This window comes from Aspergillus piperis (genome assembly GCF_003184755.1).
Source record: "Aspergillus piperis CBS 112811 unplaced genomic scaffold BO85scaffold_30, whole genome shotgun sequence".
Classification (NCBI taxonomy): Eukaryota; Fungi; Ascomycota; class Eurotiomycetes; order Eurotiales; family Aspergillaceae; genus Aspergillus; species Aspergillus piperis.
The window spans coordinates 120,985-137,824 of NW_020291620.1; the positions used below are offsets into that span (position 1 = coordinate 120,985).

Consider the following 16,840-nt stretch of genomic DNA (forward strand, 5'->3'; position numbering starts at 1 on the left):
ATGCGATCCGCCCATCCATTCATGCTTCGTCGAATCCCTAGCGTCCGTCGCATCGTCGTCGCTGGCCCCGTCTGCACCATCGACATGGTAGTCGTGTGATACGTGGCCACCGGTCTGGCTCCCCCGACGGTCCCTGAAAGACTCTTAATCTCGCTTGTCCGCAAATCCTTCCCAGCTTCGCTTGCTCCTTCATCAGTCGACTTCGGTCCCTGAGTGGCGCGCGAGAACGGCTTCTGTCCCCCCGAGGGCTTCGAGGATGCTGCCAACCAGGTGTATTGATTCGGGTCGGAAGGTTCGAGAACTGGTCGAGGCGGTTGCAACTTTGGCCCTTGCGGGCGATACGTCCGGAGATTCGATGGGATCACACTTTTAAACTCAGAGTTCGACGATCCACTGTGACGCGTTTGCCCTACCGCGTCTCTCCGGTTGCCCTGAGGCTGGTAGCGCCCAGCCGCGCCTGAACCGCTCTTCGGGCCTGACGACGAAGGCTGCCCAAAGAATCCAGAGATCGTTTTCTGCGATAGTCCGTCCGCTTTGCGACCGACGATGCTGGCAGCTACGGCGTTCGACTTGGTCTCGGCTGGGGTTGGGGGTTGTTCTGGGGCTGAGTCGCTAGTCGCTATGTATTCGCGGGCTGTCGAGAAACCTAGGGATAATGTTGTGGGAACAGAAAAGTTGGAGCCATTCATGGTCGGCGTCGTCCACGACATGTACGTTGTCGTCGATGCGCCCGGTTGCCCCTGGTTGAGTCGTTGTCTCTTAGGATTGGGCTCCCCGCCCATGGCTCTGGTGCCGTCCCAGCGAATGATGGCATCAGGCGCCTCGAAGCCATCTTCTGTCCACTGATCGTCATATGGGATATCACAGGTAGATCGTCCTTCCGATATAGCAGCTGAGTCCGGCATTGGTCGACGTAGGATATCTGCGATATCTTGGATAATTCTGTCGTTGATTTTCGGTCCGAGAAAACGAAATCGCTCCTCTACTAGCTTTGACGGGAGGAAGGTCGACAATGTTGCCTCTTCGCCATCGCGGGACTGTCGGAGAGGATAACTTAGATATAGCAATGCCTGTGCCCTGGTCATGGCTACATAAAGCAGTCTTCGCTCTTCATCCGAGTCATCGGCACGAGAATGTGGGATAATGCCATTGAGCACGGCAGGCACAAACACCACAGGCCATTCAAGGCCTTTTGCTGCATGAATCGTGGAGATGGTAACCTTCTCATTAGATTGCTCGCCCTCTTCACCTTCCTGCGGAAGAACCTCTGTGGACAGCGCCACATTCGCCAAAAAGCGAGACAGCGCCTCTTCGCCCGGATGAGCTTGTTGTTGTTCGATGCCCTGTATTTCCGGAAGATTTTCCTCATTTTCGGCCTCATTCTCTGGCCCAGGTGTGTCATCAGCTTGGGTCAACAGCTCCTCCACGTTAGCCCACCGGTTCTCCTCATTCGAGCCATGTAACGCTTTGAGATATTCTCGGAATGATAGCTTTTTGATCAAAAAGTCGAGGAGCTTCCTCGGCGACGACCCGTCGGTACATTCACGGAGCTTCTGTCGAGCAGACTCGATGACTCCAACCAGGGTGCAGAGTCCGTTGTCAGCAGGCTTTGATAGAGATTTCTCCGTTGAACTCCGACCTTGAGCAACATCCTTCATGAAGTCCCAAAGCGGCTTCTTCGCCTTCTCCGCGCCCTTTGTCAATATATTGACCGATTCATCACCGAGCTTTCTAGACGGCACATTAATAATGCGCAGGAGAGCATCGGTGTTACCCGGCTGGCTAATGACTCGAAGATAGTCCAGGAGCAACTTGATCTCCACTCGGTCGAAGAACCTCAAGCCACCAACCATCCGGTACGGAATCCCATGCTTTCCCATTTGGGCTTCTATCTGTCGCGAGAGAGCAGCCGACCTGAGCAGTATCGCAAAGTCCGAATAATTCACAAGCTTCCCCGTCAAGGCGATGCACCTCTTGATCTCTAGAACAATCCAGAGGGCCTCGGACTCCGAGTCAGGCAGCTTGCGTAGGACAGGCATAGTGCCCAAGCTATGCGTCGGTTGCAGCTTCTTCGCTGGCCGTGATGAATCTTGTTCAATGACATCTTGAGCCGAACTCAGGATACACCCAGAAGACCGGTAATTGTCCTCCAGCAAGACGACCGACGTATCCTTATATAGCTGCTGCATACGCCCCAAGTTCTTGATCTCGGCAGATCGGAAACCGTAGATACTCTGATCCGGATCCCCAACAACCGTGATCCGTTGATTCTGGAACGCAAACAAATTCATCAACTCATACTGGATATGGTTCGTATCTTGAAACTCATCAACCAGAACAGCTTGCACATTCGACACACACTGCGGATGCTTCCTGAGCAGTTCCACGCACCGCACAAGTAGATCATCGTAGTCCAGCAAACTTGAAGCTGCCAAATTTGCCTCATACTCACGATATACCTGAACAAACTCTCTCTGCTCCAGAACCTTCGAATTTTTGTTCAACTTCGCCGCCAGCTCATCTGGACTGACTCCATGAGCTTTCTGGTGTGAGATCCTTGCCCTCGCTGCATTAGGCTGGATTCCGACCTGCAATCGCTTGATGATCCTCTGTAGGAGTCAGCAACAGACACAGACACATACACATAGACCATGTAAGCTAGACCACCTACCTTGATAATCGCCAAGCTATCTCCTGAATCTGCAATACCAAACCCCTTCTTCAGCCCGATCAGATACCCATACGTTACCAGATATCTCCGACAAATTGAATGGAATGTTCCCAGAATCAGCTTCCTCTGCAATTCGTCACCGATCAGCTTTGCCAGTCGTTCCCTCATCTCCCGACTAGCTTTGATTGTAAACGTGCAGCAGATGACATCTTGTGGTCGGTAGCCATGGTGCGCGAGCAGGTACGCGACGCGGGCGGTCAGGGTCTTGGTCTTTCCTGAGCCGGGGGGAGCGAGGACCTGGAGGATGGGGGACGGAGACGCTACGGCGGCTGTTTGGGCGGAATTGAGCCCATCTAGGATAGGATCCATTGCGGAGTAGCCATGGGGCTTGTGTTGTTGATGCTGAGGGGTCTAGAAGCTGCAGATCGTCGATTCGGGGAGACGCGAGCGATACGCGGTGTCATGTGACGTCTATACATTTTGCACCCCGGCTGTCGATTCCAATGTATACTTCGAGATAGAGATGATAATGATATTTGATGATTAATTTCATGACATATATAGTTGCAGAGCTTGGTGAGCATTAGCAGATGGGTAATTCAGACATGGTGGGTGGGAACTTGCTGAACTATATATTAAACCCGTGTCTGCCCCCTTTCTGGTACTATTCACTGCGCCACCTACAACCACGAGTTCCACATTGTGATCAATTAGTAGTATCTAAGATATCCAGAGAAATTAGTTTCTCTGGTTTTCTATTTTGACGTTCATATGATGGTTGAAATTACCATATATTCCAGTCAGCCACCGAAACGTTCTACTACACACCACATCATACATACTTGGACTCACTTCACACCAAAGACTACCATGATAATGTAATTGGCCTTTTTGATTCCTTGCTTATATGAGATAAAATACCGCAGGTAGTCCGCTCAACAATTACGACATTAGGCCGTCAAATATAATCAGTGCCAAATAACACCAACCCTATGGAAAATTTGGATCTAATTAGACACGCACTCATCACCCTCCTGGCAGAGAGACCTTGAGTGTATCATTCTACACCAGAATGAAAACAAGGTAACGTGATCTTGTATTTAGACAACCAATATACAGCTCAAATTTGCGCTGATTCTACCTACCATAAAGACACAACCCAGCTAGAAGCTTGTTAAACTCTTTGTTACAATGCTTATCCCTACGTGAGAGCAAGTCAAAACTAGTTAAAAATATAGTTTGACACCATAACGACTGAGATTAAGGTGACTACTTTGCTGCATTGGCTAACCCTTTACAGTACCCTCCATCGGCTACGCAGCTTCCATCAGAGACAAGCACGGAATACCACAAGTAACTGCTATTCCAATAAGAAATAATGGACCAAAGTACAATAGAAGAGAGCACAGCTACAGAGCATCAGGGAGAAAGCAAGAGATATTACCAATGCATAGGAAAAACAAGGGATTGAAACATACTACAGCACCATGCCATATGTGCTTCCACTTCCCTATACATTCAATCATATGTATGTTAAGATTGCAATACATCTCATCATGCATGTATGTCTCAACGTCATCCTTTCTACCTGGATAACTCCAAAGATATCAACTATCAATGATTTACAATCAGCCAGAACTTCTTGATGGAGTAGACGAAAGCGAGATATCAATAGCAACAACCCTCTTAACAGTGCCAGCCACAATACCTATTCATTAACCGTAGGAAAATGTACTACAGTAAACGCCATGCAAATATCACCAGATACTTACCTAGTCAATACAGCAATCAACCGAATGGCTCTCGGCCGAAACCTGCCTGCACTTCATCTACTTTGAGCATCAGTTGTATAGTAAACCGAGAAGCAAAGTGAACGAAATCAAAACCGAAGACATCGTATGATCGATCCCCCAAGGAAACAGAAAAAAACAATAATAAAATCAGTCTTAATATCCTCAGCACCCCTGCAAGTAGCACAAACCAGCTAAGCCACATCCCTAGATACAAACCGACCAGTGTTGTTGTTCGGAGGCTACATACAGCCAAACCAGCCAGCCCGTAGTAATCCCGCACCGCACCGCAGCTAACCTAAGCTTGGCGGTCACTGCCCGCAGCGGTAACGTCACTGATTTACACTCACTCCTTCACTTACTCACTTACATCCTCCGACATCACAACCACAACAAGCCACCAAACAAGCCCAACATCAGACCACACCTACTACTGACTATCCCCGCATCCATCACCAACAAACCACCACCTCCCCGCTCGATTCTCAACCCAACCAAATCACAAATAACCCACCCACCCGCGCACATTCAAGCATGGCGCCCATCCGCCGCTACCTCCGAATCAGCAAATACACGGTCCTCGAAAGTCGAATCTACCTCGAGAACCCCTCCGATATCCGATGGCTCCTGAATGCGCGTGACGCCGTACTCCCACGCGTATTCGCAGCGATCCGGCCACTCGTGCTGCCCAAGTTACGTGAGGAGAATGAGCGGTTGTTTGCGAAGAAGAAGGGGAAGCCGGTGAAGGATGTTATTTCTGAAGGTGAGTTAGATTCTTACATAGCATAGGCATGTTTATTGCTATTGCTTTTCGTAATATTCTGGTGTCAAGAGGGGGGAGGGGGAAGAATGGCTGGGCTAATTATTTATGCAATTCGTGTAGAGGAATTCGAGGTTGCGCTGTTTTTGCGCGAGTCGAGGACGCGCCATTCGCTTCTTACGAGGCATAAGGAGTTTGGTGAGGAGGAGGAAGGGGGATACGCTGTCAGGAGGGGGATGGGAGGAGGTTCTGATTCTGGGGCGGCTGGGGGTGGGATCTTGATTGAGAGTGATGAGGAAGAGGGGTTGGAGATGAGGGATATACCACAGGCGAGTGGTGGTGATGATGATGATGATGATGATGATAATGCGGCTGGGGGGAAGCGCCAGCGGGATGATGCTGATTGGCAGTCCGATGATTCGCCGCAGCGGCGGCGTACCTTGAAGAGGAGGAAGGATGATGGTACGCTATCGCGAGATGCTGATGATGGTGATGACAAGAAGATGCGCTTCAGGACCAATTACGAGGGATTCAATATCTACGGCTGGGTGCTGTGTCTGCTTGTCACGCGGAAAGGTGACAAAACAGGGACAAGAGCTGCACCGGCAGAACCTGGTCGTCAGGTCTTGATGGAGGAATGGATATCAAGCCAGGCTCAGGGCGATCTGCCCGAAGAATGATTTCGAAGCTGCCTGCAATACGTTACAGCATTGCAAGACTTGCACACGCCGCGTGGGACGGGGATGGCGCCTCGTCGTAGGAAGCGACCTGATCGTTTGATTTCTGCATAACGCATGGTATCGTCCAACGGTCGCATATCATGAATTGCAGAATGCTCGTGCGCGTGATGCAGATTGAATGCTATCCAGCTGAAAAGAATCGAACGATTGTCCTGCGACGTGTTCGCAAATTGCTGTACCACCTGGTGCGATGGCGGCCCGTCTGGACAACATTAGCTGGAGTCGAGACCAGTCCGGCCGAGAATCATCTTTAGGTTCGAGTTTCCAGTGAGGCGACGAAACAGTGGTGTGCGACAGCCTGACTCGGATGCTGGCCGTTATCTGGATTAGGTTCTGTGTAACACCTGGTCCCAAGGAACCTGACCGTCTCGCCACTTTTGCGCCGAAGACCACGTCTACAGTGCCAGGCCACGTCGCAATCGGCCTAGACTGTCATAATCAGTCGGTCCCTGGGAGCCTCTTGCGGGGCACTCACCGTTGGAATAGAACACCATGCCGCATGGATGTGCACTGCAGCACATACATATGTGAGGGTCATTTAGACTTTCGGCTTGCTGCATAAGCCATGATCCTGGCGCATAACATACTGATGTACAAGGGTTGTTTCACGTTGACATGCTGATTGACAGCTTGCGACTCCGTGATATATCTGAAAACAGGAGACAGAATGGCGTTTGAGATTGAGCAGACGCGTCCCGAATGGCTTCTGCTTCAGTATCTTGCCAAGAGTCAAAGTACCGAGATATTGCCGTGTCGTCTAATTTTACCCCAACACCAGAGTAAACGAGGACCGGGATTTGGTTCACCGTTTTCTTTCAGAAGCGCCCTGTCCGCCCTTTTGCGGAGATGCCTTCCGAAGCAATTGAACAATGGCCCAGTAATCGGCGTGCAGACATTAATAATCTTGCAAGGCTAAGCAAAAACCTGCACTGGATCCAATGGAGAGTAGCCGAATCTTGACGTCAGTCGAGGAAGAAAAGGGCAGGTCCAAACAAAATTTTCTCCGACTAAGGTAGTGGGCGGAGTTCTCCGTACTGTGGAGTAGGATTGACCGACACTGATAAAATTGGGATCCATGTTCCACGGTAAGGACGACTTTTCCATGCAGAAGACGTAGACGAGACCCTCTAGATAGATACAGCCCTTTTAGGCTTTTAGCCGCTTGAGATGTGCCTAAAGAGGCAGGACACCGCGAGGAAGAATGCCGAAAGAATTGTAACTGAGGTTTGAACCTATGCTGCCTATGTTATTGCCTTGCTTGAGGATTCGAGAAAAACCGTAGCCAGCCGCCCGTGAGATCCGATCCCGCTGCGGGGTTCAACAGGGAGTAGTCGAACCATAAGGGTGCTATTGAAAATCGTGATCAACATGGGTCCTAAGACACGGTATTCAGAGCACCAAGTACTCCGTAGACTTCTACACCATTACCCAGGATGGCAGTAATTTCAAGTGCTTATCCTAAAGGAGAAACGGTAATACCATTCAGCCAACCGATAATCAACGGGGTCTGTGTGGTGAAAAAGAGGCTGGGATAGAATTCGATGAGCAGTGGTTTCCTGCAACAGAGTTAGTGGGAGCAAGTGGACCAGCCGTTGTAGTGAAACCAGCGGCGCCAAAGGCGGTGCTGAGACCGGCTGCTCACTAGAACAACGTAGCAAGTTCGTATCATAATTAGTGGCCTTTTAGTCCCGAATTAGCGACAAAGCGGGAGCGATTGTTGAGAGTTTTGAACCGCAACCTGTGTGGGACGGACAGTGGACGAGCACTGTGCGACAAGAGGAGCGGTGAACCATGGATTGCGACGGTTTCTGGAAGAGTCAGTACCATTCCACAGAGCGGAGAAATTCCCTGATGTTGATCTTCACTAGATATGTACGCCGCACGGAGTCCTGCCTGGGAAATTCCGATCTTGCCTACATCGGCGTGGGCAACCCCTCCTGCAGTCGGACTATTGAATATTGCAGATTGGGAGGCGTTACGGTGATTGTGATAGTCGAGGATGCAGTGAGATGCATAGTACCTGCATTAACGCAATTGCTGCGTTACATCCAATCCACTAACCCGCAGGGGAACCAAAACTTGAGGCGGGAAACTGTCCGGGATATACGACAACATTAGTTGGGGAGAACAAGCAAGAGAGAGAGAGAAAGGCGCGTAAGTATGACAAAGGCTCAATGAGTGTGGTGTATCATGTGTACCCATTCTCCACTTTGTGCACTATTATAGCAATCTGTCCAGGACTGCAGTGGGAGTTTGCCGAGGAGTTTGACGAAATTGGCGTGAATCACCCTGCCTCCGCACTGAGACCGGCCATTGATGGCTGCGATCCAGTTTTCACCACACCAACGGCGCGGAATGAACACCCCCAACAGTGGGGATCTCATTTCGTTCTCTTGGAACTGGGATCCACTCTGTCAACATCCTTCTCCTTCTTGCCATGTGTTTTTCTTTTGGCCCTCTCTGTCCCCATCGTCCCAAATGGATAAGAGCCATGTGACCTGACGGGAAATCAGGAAGTGGCAAAGATGATGATATGACCGATCCGGATCATTCAGGGAACCTATACCTACTATGTAATAAGGAAAGGGGAAATGAACCATTCATCCACCGGAAGCGCGCGGGATCTCTTTTGCGTCAGGCGGCCATCACCACCAACCGGATAAAATTAGTAGATACAGTAGGACGCCGTAGCTCACGATGCTACTGCTAGGACTGGCAAAGAAAAAAAACCTGCCTTGTCCTTTCTCAAGTCTCAGTCAGTGGTCATGCATGCAGCGGCGCTAACAGCTGCACACTACGCCAAAGAAGTCAATCGTTGAGGACGACTTGACGCAGGCCGGGGTTGTTAGTTAGTAACTTAGTATCCTGTTAGGCGCCGGCCTATCTCTCTAGCGGCCGTGGGTAACGAAAATTGTCGGCGGAGAGACCAGCGACCGGGTCAAATCATCGACGCGAGAACGCAACCCGCATCTCGATGGATCGACCGATGAGTCGATGCAGCAATCGATTGACGTGCAGGATCATCGTTTCTCCCTTCCTGTTTACCGTGTCCTTCGCATCCCGGGCCACGTCCTATCTGCAGATGATCCGGCGTGACGCCGCGCATCCTCATTAGATACTTACTCATGAAGCGGGTGGTGCTAGTCCGGTTGCACGCCAGGGCTCCATTGGGCCAAGGGGGGTGAGATTGGTGGATGTCTACTGGTTCAATTAACGAACTCATTCAGATTCAAATCAAGTCAAACCGGATTGGACCTGATGAGCGTTGCATTGCATAAGAAAGTACACCCCCAAGTCAGCTGGCGTGGGAGATTAGTTTCAGTTAGTTCTCTCAAGCTGCAGGGACGGACGGGAAGATAGCGAGCCAGTCAGTGACCATTAATTGGGTGTATGGTACATGTACGGAGGTATAGGATATGTGTAATAAGTAATAAGTAATCATGAAATTGTGAAGTCTAATAGTTATTGATCAGGGATGATAGGAGGGCAGCCTTACAGCAATCAAACAATAGCAAACCGCAACCTAACAGCCAAGACTAGGCAAGGGACATCAGCCACAATGGATGGAATGGATGGTTGTCAGCCGAGATGTCCGTCAAATGGAAGGGCCCGGAATTAGCAGATTCCAATCGCTTCCCGAGGATCCCGTTCCTTGGAAAAAGGATGGATGGATGACAGACAGTTCCTTGAACTCAAACCCGTTCAGGGCAGCACCCAAAAGTTTGAGAGCTCGGACAATACGAACGCAGGTACTTTACCTTTTCCTGACTTTCATGCAAGGAGAAATGGGGTTTTCGTTGGCGGACGTAAACCCCGAAGATGCGATCCAATTGTGGGTGAGAGCGATGATAATCAACCCCTGAAACATCACTCCGGCGGCGGCCTGAGGACACGCCATCCAAGCTCTTTTCTTCTCAGTTTGTGTCTGTGTGGGTGTGTAGTAGTATCTTTAGGTTGCGGCTACCCCGTTGGCTGCGACAAACTTGCCGCCCTGTACAGATGAAACGACCTGTCATTCTTCCGTTATGATCGGATCACCACTGCCCTCCTTCCCTCCCTCCTTCCCCCTGAGCAAGGCTGTAAGGGAAGGAAAGAGAAGAATGTTTCTTCCAATCCCAATCATGGGTCATGGCTCCTCAGCTGTCTACTGCCTGTCTCACCACTCTCAGCTATCCATGCTCGCAGAAAAGGGCCTACACACGGCTGAAACGGGAAGGCTGAAGGATGCAGGCGTCACTTGGGCTTGAGGACTACGGGATGTGTGGTGGCTTGGACTGGATGGATACAGGAAGAGGATAGGCCCGCAGGTCCCGACAATCTGGCTGAAGCTAAGATCTTCCCTCTTTTGGGGGTGGGAAGGAAGTAAGTACATACAGGAGGACGAGGGTGTCTGTGTGGTCGTGAGGAATCAAATCACACGCATCCGAGTTTCAGACGGGCAGCGCAACAGCCGCGCATTTGACTTCGGATCATCCTGGACCTTGTCCCCTCTGGTGCTCTTCTCAGTTCTCACGCTCTTAGCTCTCTTTCCCCCCTCAAAGGATCTACGAACTGGCACGTGTAGACATGGCTGGACTAGCCCCCAAAGCTCGTAAGCCTATCAAACGCAGCTGCACATACTCAGGGATGAGGTTGCCTGGACACCATCCTGGTCGGGATGCGGAGTAAGCGCATCCTCTAACGGTGGCATTGATCCCTTCGATTGAGTCATAGATAGCAATGTTAACTCACTCACCATTACAAAGTGATTAACTCATGCCTGCTGCTGCTGCTTCTTCGTCAGTGTCCCCGTCCTCCCCCATGGTAATTTACGTAACCAAGCGAAATGGCACTAGCGTTTAGCTACAGTTGTAGTCACATGGGCGGCGTCTCGCCCAGAGGATTTTCCGTTTTCTTTTCTTTGCTGAAAAAGATGGACTGTCTTGCCAGAAAGCAAAATCGGGAATGGTGAGAAAAGAAGCCGCCAGAACGGGGTGTGTAGAGACGACTCCGTAGAGAGTCAAGATAGAAAGAGCGAGCGCAAGAGCGAACGAAAGAGAACGATAAACGCTGGAGTGGGTCAGGAATGCTTGCTTGCCTTGTTCAATTTCGTGTTCACTTGTTCCCTCCCATCTTTCGCTTTGTGTCGTTCGTTTGTCCTTGTTCTTGTTCTTCTTCTTTCCTTCGATCCTGTTTCTCCTTCACTGCTAACTAAGTAGACTAACTTTTTTTTCCCTCCCATTTTCTTCCCGTCCATTTGTTCGGCTGTGACATTTTATCGCCCTTACAGACAACCCTTTGTTTCTGATTGAGACGCTCACCTAGCACCACCATCAGTCCACACCCCATCAAATAAGCTCCGATAATGCGCATGTTAATTAGACCTGCGGAACCCAAGGAAAAAAAGGGGGAGGCAAAAAGTCTCAGCGGTGAAGGCCAGTCCCCGGCCGGAGTGGGACAACAGGAGCTTCTAGAAAATTTCCCTGGGATTTCCCATTGGGGCCTCAGCAGCAAAGGCACCCATCGAGAATCCATCTGGCAGCCCACCCGTACCGCACTAGTGTAAGGACGCGGTCAGATTCTGACGTAGTTCGTTTCCTCCTGTCCGGCCGGTGGAGCTCAGCTGTTTCCCGACAGGGGAAAGGGAAGAGGAGAAAAAAAAATAATTATGATTTTATAATTTATGATTTAATTTTAATTTTTTCTTTTTCCTTCTGATTATTCTGTCCCCATTATTATTTTTCATTATTATTATTCTACTTCTGGTTCAGCGCCAATCACCCCGGTTGGTCTTTTCTTCAAAAAATAAAAATAAAAATAAGGGCACAGAAAATTGAGGGAAGCTCTCAAGTATATATTAGACGCCCATCTGACCTCGTCCTCTTCAATCCTTTTGGTTTCATTCAACTTCAATCCTCTCAAACAACTCGCGTGCTACACTACACTACATCAACCACCATACTACTATTACTACTACTTCCTTCACACCACTACTACCATCACCACGCACACCACCCATTACCATCATCCACAACTACATCATCATGCCTTCCATCGGTGGCTCTACCTCTCAGTTCCCTCCTTGCCCTGGTCCCCCGCCAAAGGGTCCTCTTCCTCCGCTCCCCAAGTAAAAGACAACGGGCAATTCACTTGATATGAACTTGACGACCGACAGACTCAGCCGGTTCAACCACAGCTCTTCCCACCAACTCCGCCAGGAACAGTGACAATGTGGGCCGGTTCGAGTCTCTCATGACATGGGAGTTGCACCTTTCGGCATATGGTTATCACGATTTCGTTTTTGGGACATTACACTATGGCTCTGCTCCTTTCCCACTTATACCTTTTATTCGCATTCCTCAACAACCTTCGATTCGCCATCTTTCGGACTTTTTGACTACCACCGCCACACGGAAGCCTCTCCTGGGCCGGTCTTTAATTCTCCATACTATTCTCCGGGACCACGCGCAGGCGCTCTCTGCTCCCAATCTACAATGACGTTTTGACATTGCGACATCGAATCGTTGCACTGCATCAGCTCACGCGGCTGTCGAGTGATCGGCAGATCCTATCGTACTGCAGGGGGGCCCGATTCGACAAGAGGGACCATGATGCTGTGACTCGCTATTGGTTCCCCACTCTCGGGCCATTTATCTCCAACCAGCCTTGTCAGCAACCGGACCCTGCAACACCAAGTGATGACGACAAGACTCGCGAGCATACGAGTTTCATGTGCAAGTTCGGGTATTGCTCATCGACCAACCCCATTGCAGCATGGATCGCACGATCCCCACCGATGTCAATGCGTTGTTCGGAAACCTTGGATTCCATTCGCACATGGGGTTCAACAATTACTTAATTCCTTTTTATTTCCTTTTCCAGTCATGTGTACCATCTTCATTGTTATCATCCACATTTGGGATTTGAGCTTTATCTGAAATCGACGGCATGTATAATAGACTTAATATACCCAGCGGCATTTCGCATTCTTGGCTGCGCTTTGACATTGCTAATGAGACTATCAAATTCTTTGACCATTTACTTCCTATCTTGCAATCTTAAACAATACTGTAGTACTGTAAGCATCTCATGATAACTGCATTGCAGCATTGCATGGTGCATTGCTTGAGTAACCTGTGTGACCGCGGGGAACTCCCCCTCCCTAAAGAAGATCGACAGGAAGCACACACAGGGCAACGTTCAGCAGCGGAGTAACAACAGCGCAGCCCAGCAGGGATTCTGAATCAATAGCGCTGCGATGCCCCCTCCCCTTCTCTGTAGTACAGAGAACCTCCATCCATCTTTAGCGCCAGTCCCAGTCCCTCTTTTGGCGCATGTACCGCACTGAATTGAGTAATCAGATAGCGGCATTTGACAAGATTATGACTCGATCATACGGTGATCCAAGCGAGGGAAATAAAAAAATAAAAAAGAAAAAGAAACACAAGTCTTCCGCCTCTCCCGCAATTCCTTATCAGTTGTACTGCAATATTGCTTTTTTTCTTTTTTCTTACTTGATGCAATAGTTTCTGCGAGGTACGCACCCTGGCCTGCGCGGCCCGGGTGGCGCACCTGATACGACGGGCTCAACCGCAGGACTTAGTACTACTAAACAGGAACCGACTTGACTATCTATCTATGCCAATAAGTGGTAATTGGTTGGAATGTTTGTGTGCCAAAGACCGGTTCTAAGGACCCCTCTTCCTCCTCCTCACCCTCTCACCCAACTTAAGGAATCTAATCTCGTAACCGCCAAGCAAACCACATGCCACCTGCATTGCATATGTAGGAAGCCAAGCGCATGCCATGGTTGAATGGATAAATGGATGCGGGTAGCCTGACGATAAACAGAATGCTGATCAATGATAAGCTGATAATTTATTCCCTCTCTCTATAGGTAGATTACTGTGTGTATGTATGAGCCATTATCTACATACCTCATCCAGTTCAAGGACCGGCCCACCTGCATGTGTGTGTGTGTGTGTCTGCCTAGTAGGACCAAGAAACCCGTGCCTTGATTGCCCGCTTGTCGATATAACGGGTATACGTGGCGGGGTGGAGGGTAGAGGTACGACCTAAGCTCCATAATCCTGCCCTGTTTCTGTTATTGTCTTCCACGTTCTCTGAACCTTAGATGGGTTTAGCACGAATGTCCGATCGCAGGTCAACTGACCCCGGATGTACCTGGAGCCCGTTATTACTATTTAGTTATTTTTATTTATTTTGCTCACCATTAACCCGTAAGGTAAGCAGGGACTGAGCGTTAGTTCATTAGGCCGATGTCAAATCCCGGGATTGAGCATGTCATGCCATGTGCTGGATTGGATGGCAGAGATGGATGTGGTAAAATTAAATCTTACTTTCTTGTTGTAGTTATGGCGCTAAGTGGGTGTCATTCAACTTCTGCAGACATCTCTTGATTAATTCTGCGGGAGCCGGTAGATACTACTACACCACTAACTACTAACTTAGTCGTTGACTACCTCTACTAGTAACGGTGTAAGTAGGTGTGGCTTGAGTGTCGCCTATACTCCGGTCAGTCAGTTTACTTGGTTGAATAGCTACTAACTAGCTAGCTAGTTAGTTATCTGACTACTTCCCTAGCTTCAAACTCCCAGGCCCTTCTCCTATCATCAATTACGATCGGGACGCGGATGCGAAGAAAATCACTCGTACTTAGACCGATTAGTAGACTGATTCCCTCGCCTAAAAGGAGGGGTCAATGACACAAAGTGAAACCAAAACCCCATGGATTTAATTTACTCAATGCCATCTCACATACCCGATGACCCTACTTTGCTGCTTGTACTGTATCTGTTGCACTGGCCAGTCGCACCAACCACTTACTAGATCAGGCAGGATGATATCTACGTCCTGGCATACGTGGGATCGATCCACATCATGCTTCTTTCTTCCCCGCTCTATATCGTGTATACTCCGTAGCAAGTAGATACTCCGAAAGATACGGAGTAGTTGATGCTGGAATGGTTGCCTGTCAGCCTCAGGCGACCAGTCTCGCCGCCCGGCGACGGAATCTCCACGTGATAGCACCGGTCCAACAACGCAACCTCCATCTGTCTGGCCATCGCCGCAACGACTGGAAAAGATGGTTCTGGAACTTCATATTTGGGGTCCGGCATTTTCATTGCCGTCTATTGATGCGCAATGTCTCGCCGCCATTACGTATCTGTCCCTGACCGTGCCCAAGGACGCCTGGGTGCTCGTCGCAAGCAGTGATCCTTCCGTGTCGCCGACTTGTATGTTTATCTGAGTGGTTTATTCTCCGAATGCTAGTTTCTGGAGGGCCCCTGCTCTACACTTGTGGGATTAATGACGCTTTGACTAATCTCATCCAATCTCATAGGCGAACTACCTGCCCTCAAAAATGGCTCAACATGGGTGAGCCGGTTCCGCAATATCGTCGACTACCTTCGTCAGTATTCGAACGGCGACTGGGACCTGGATCAGGGTCTCGATGGACTCGAAAAAGCAGATAACATTGCGTATGCTTTGCCACGTCCCAGTACTTTGATATTATAATCGATCAGGAGAAGAGATAGTTCTAACTGATCATCAATAGCTTCTCCGCCTTCCTTGAATCCCGCGCTCAATCCCTCCTCGACCTCTCCCTCTACGTCACCAGCCAAAACTACTACAACTGCACCTCTCCCTCCTACGGCGCCATCCTCCAATGGCCCAACCAATGGATCCTCCCCCCGAAACTTCACAGCGCCGCCAAAACCCGCACCGAACATCTCGGCCTCTCCTCCCTGGACATACAAGCCATCGAAGACCAACGGAAACGTGACCACTCCGCCGCCGTCGCAGCAGGCCAGATCCCCAAGAACCTCATTCCTCAGCCGCGCGACACCGTCTCATCCCTAATCGGCAAGACGGCGCAGCAGAACCAGTTCAAGCTGGAGGCGTTGACCGCGGAACTGTTCGAGCCGCTCGAGGAAATCCTCAACGGGAAGGGATACTTTCTGCACACTCGCGAGGACGGACCTACAAGCCTGGACTGTTTGGCGCTGGGATACCTGAGTCTGGCGCTTGTGCCGGAGCTGCCTAACCCCTGGTTGAGGGATGCGATGCGCAGCAAGGCACCCCAGGTGACGGCGTATACGGAGCGAATGGTGAAGGAGATCTTTGGTGTTGTCGAGCTCGAACATGCTCTTCCTTCGGATGATACTAAGAGATCACGATCATCGATCCTGCCATGGCAGGCACCGCAGCGAGCCCGGTTGGCTACGATTGGAAGCACCCTTTACAATACCCTTGCGGATGCGACACCTATCTGGAAGGATATCCGCTTGAACAACCGGATGAAGGAGGCGATTGATGACAACGGGGAGCTGAGTGGGATTGAGCGTAGGACGATGTCGGCCTTTGCCGCCGCACAGTCGAAGGATGTGTGGTTGTCGGTTGGGTATGCGGTTGTGAGTGTTGCGGCGTTTGTTGGGTATCTTACGTTCCAACCGTCGATTCGGAAGAGTTGGACACAGACTGTTCAGCCTGTACACGAGGAGGGTGAGTTCGAGGTGGTAGATGAGGAGGAAGGTGAAGGGGAAGGGAAAAAGGAGGAGGGATTAGATCTTGAAATGGACGCGATGAAGGTTTTGCGTGATCTTGATCTATAGTGTATATTAGATAGATTGTTTATTATGTATTTCCCTCCACGGTGGTGTAATAGTAGCCAACCAGTTTCTTTTGAATCTTCAGATCTCGACATTCCCAGCGAGCATATTGTATGTTGATTTATAACCCCTACTTTCTACATAAAATTCCTCTGGCTTGGCTTTATACTCGCGAACAGTACCCATAGGTCTACTGTCTTGGATATAGATAAGAATCGACAAATTGCACATGTCATAGTCAGGATATAATTATTTGAGGCACCTTA

At 49.8% G+C, this 16,840-nt stretch overlaps 5 protein-coding genes across 5 annotated transcripts; 3 read left to right on the forward strand and 2 right to left on the reverse strand.

The window, feature by feature from the left end:
* Positions 1-4,831: 4,831 nt before the first annotated feature.
* On the forward strand, positions 4,832-6,085 carry BO85DRAFT_198426 (uncharacterized protein). The gene is made up of 2 exons (XM_025654505.1): positions 4,832-5,224; positions 5,345-6,085. The coding sequence occupies exons 1-2, from the start codon at positions 4,996-4,998 to the stop codon at positions 5,899-5,901; spliced, it is 786 nt and encodes a 261-aa protein (XP_025510480.1). The 5' UTR covers positions 4,832-4,995; the 3' UTR covers positions 5,902-6,085.
* BO85DRAFT_198487 (uncharacterized protein) lies at positions 5,971-6,686 on the reverse strand. The gene is made up of 2 exons (XM_025654506.1): positions 6,437-6,686; positions 5,971-6,390 (listed from the first exon to the last, which is right to left on the reverse strand). Exons 1-2 carry the CDS (start codon positions 6,497-6,499, stop codon positions 6,040-6,042), a joined length of 414 nt encoding a protein of 137 aa, XP_025510481.1. The 5' UTR covers positions 6,500-6,686; the 3' UTR covers positions 5,971-6,039.
* A 170-nt stretch (positions 6,687-6,856) lies between these two features.
* Positions 6,857-8,574, reverse strand: BO85DRAFT_472563 (uncharacterized protein; the record flags this gene model as incomplete). The annotated part of the gene is made up of 6 exons (XM_025662564.1): positions 8,069-8,574; positions 7,941-7,981; positions 7,464-7,595; positions 7,367-7,413; positions 6,955-7,104; positions 6,857-6,916 (listed from the first exon to the last, which is right to left on the reverse strand). Exons 1-6 carry the CDS (start codon positions 8,161-8,163, stop codon positions 6,857-6,859), a joined length of 525 nt encoding a protein of 174 aa, XP_025510482.1. The 5' UTR covers positions 8,164-8,574.
* Positions 8,575-9,430: 856 nt separating this feature from the next.
* BO85DRAFT_198543 (uncharacterized protein) lies at positions 9,431-10,045 on the forward strand. The gene has a single exon (XM_025654507.1). It carries the CDS (start codon positions 9,629-9,631, stop codon positions 9,962-9,964), a length of 336 nt encoding a protein of 111 aa, XP_025510483.1. The 5' UTR covers positions 9,431-9,628; the 3' UTR covers positions 9,965-10,045.
* A 4,647-nt stretch (positions 10,046-14,692) lies between these two features.
* Positions 14,693-16,703, forward strand: BO85DRAFT_453885 (mitochondrial import receptor subunit). Its single transcript, XM_025661152.1, has 3 exons — positions 14,693-15,197; positions 15,305-15,443; positions 15,521-16,703. The coding sequence occupies exons 1-3, from the start codon at positions 15,047-15,049 to the stop codon at positions 16,575-16,577; spliced, it is 1,347 nt and encodes a 448-aa protein (XP_025510484.1). The 5' UTR covers positions 14,693-15,046; the 3' UTR covers positions 16,578-16,703.
* Positions 16,704-16,840: the final 137 nt, after the last annotated feature.

What these genes read in the sequence shown, in the direction of transcription:
- BO85DRAFT_198487 (XM_025654506.1), bottom strand. Translation starts at nt 6,499, where the DNA reads ATGACCCTCACATATGTATGTGCTGCAGTGCACATCCATGCGGCATGG. An exon ending in CATGGTGTTCTATTCCAACG is followed by an intron (nt 6,391 to 6,436) that starts GTGAGTGCCCCG and finishes TGATTATGACAG; the next exon opens with TCTAGGCCGATTGCGACGTG.
- BO85DRAFT_453885 (XM_025661152.1), top strand. Translation starts at nt 15,047, where the DNA reads ATGGTTCTGGAACTTCATATTTGGGGTCCGGCATTTTCATTGCCGTCT. An exon ending in TCCTTCCGTGTCGCCGACTT is followed by an intron (nt 15,198 to 15,304) that starts GTATGTTTATCT and finishes CCAATCTCATAG; the next exon opens with GCGAACTACCTGCCCTCAAA. An exon ending in GAAAAAGCAGATAACATTGC is followed by an intron (nt 15,444 to 15,520) that starts GTATGCTTTGCC and finishes GATCATCAATAG; the next exon opens with CTTCTCCGCCTTCCTTGAAT.
- BO85DRAFT_198426 (XM_025654505.1), top strand. Translation starts at nt 4,996, where the DNA reads ATGGCGCCCATCCGCCGCTACCTCCGAATCAGCAAATACACGGTCCTC. An exon ending in GAAGGATGTTATTTCTGAAG is followed by an intron (nt 5,225 to 5,344) that starts GTGAGTTAGATT and finishes CAATTCGTGTAG; the next exon opens with AGGAATTCGAGGTTGCGCTG.
- BO85DRAFT_198543 (XM_025654507.1), top strand. Translation starts at nt 9,629, where the DNA reads ATGGATGACAGACAGTTCCTTGAACTCAAACCCGTTCAGGGCAGCACC.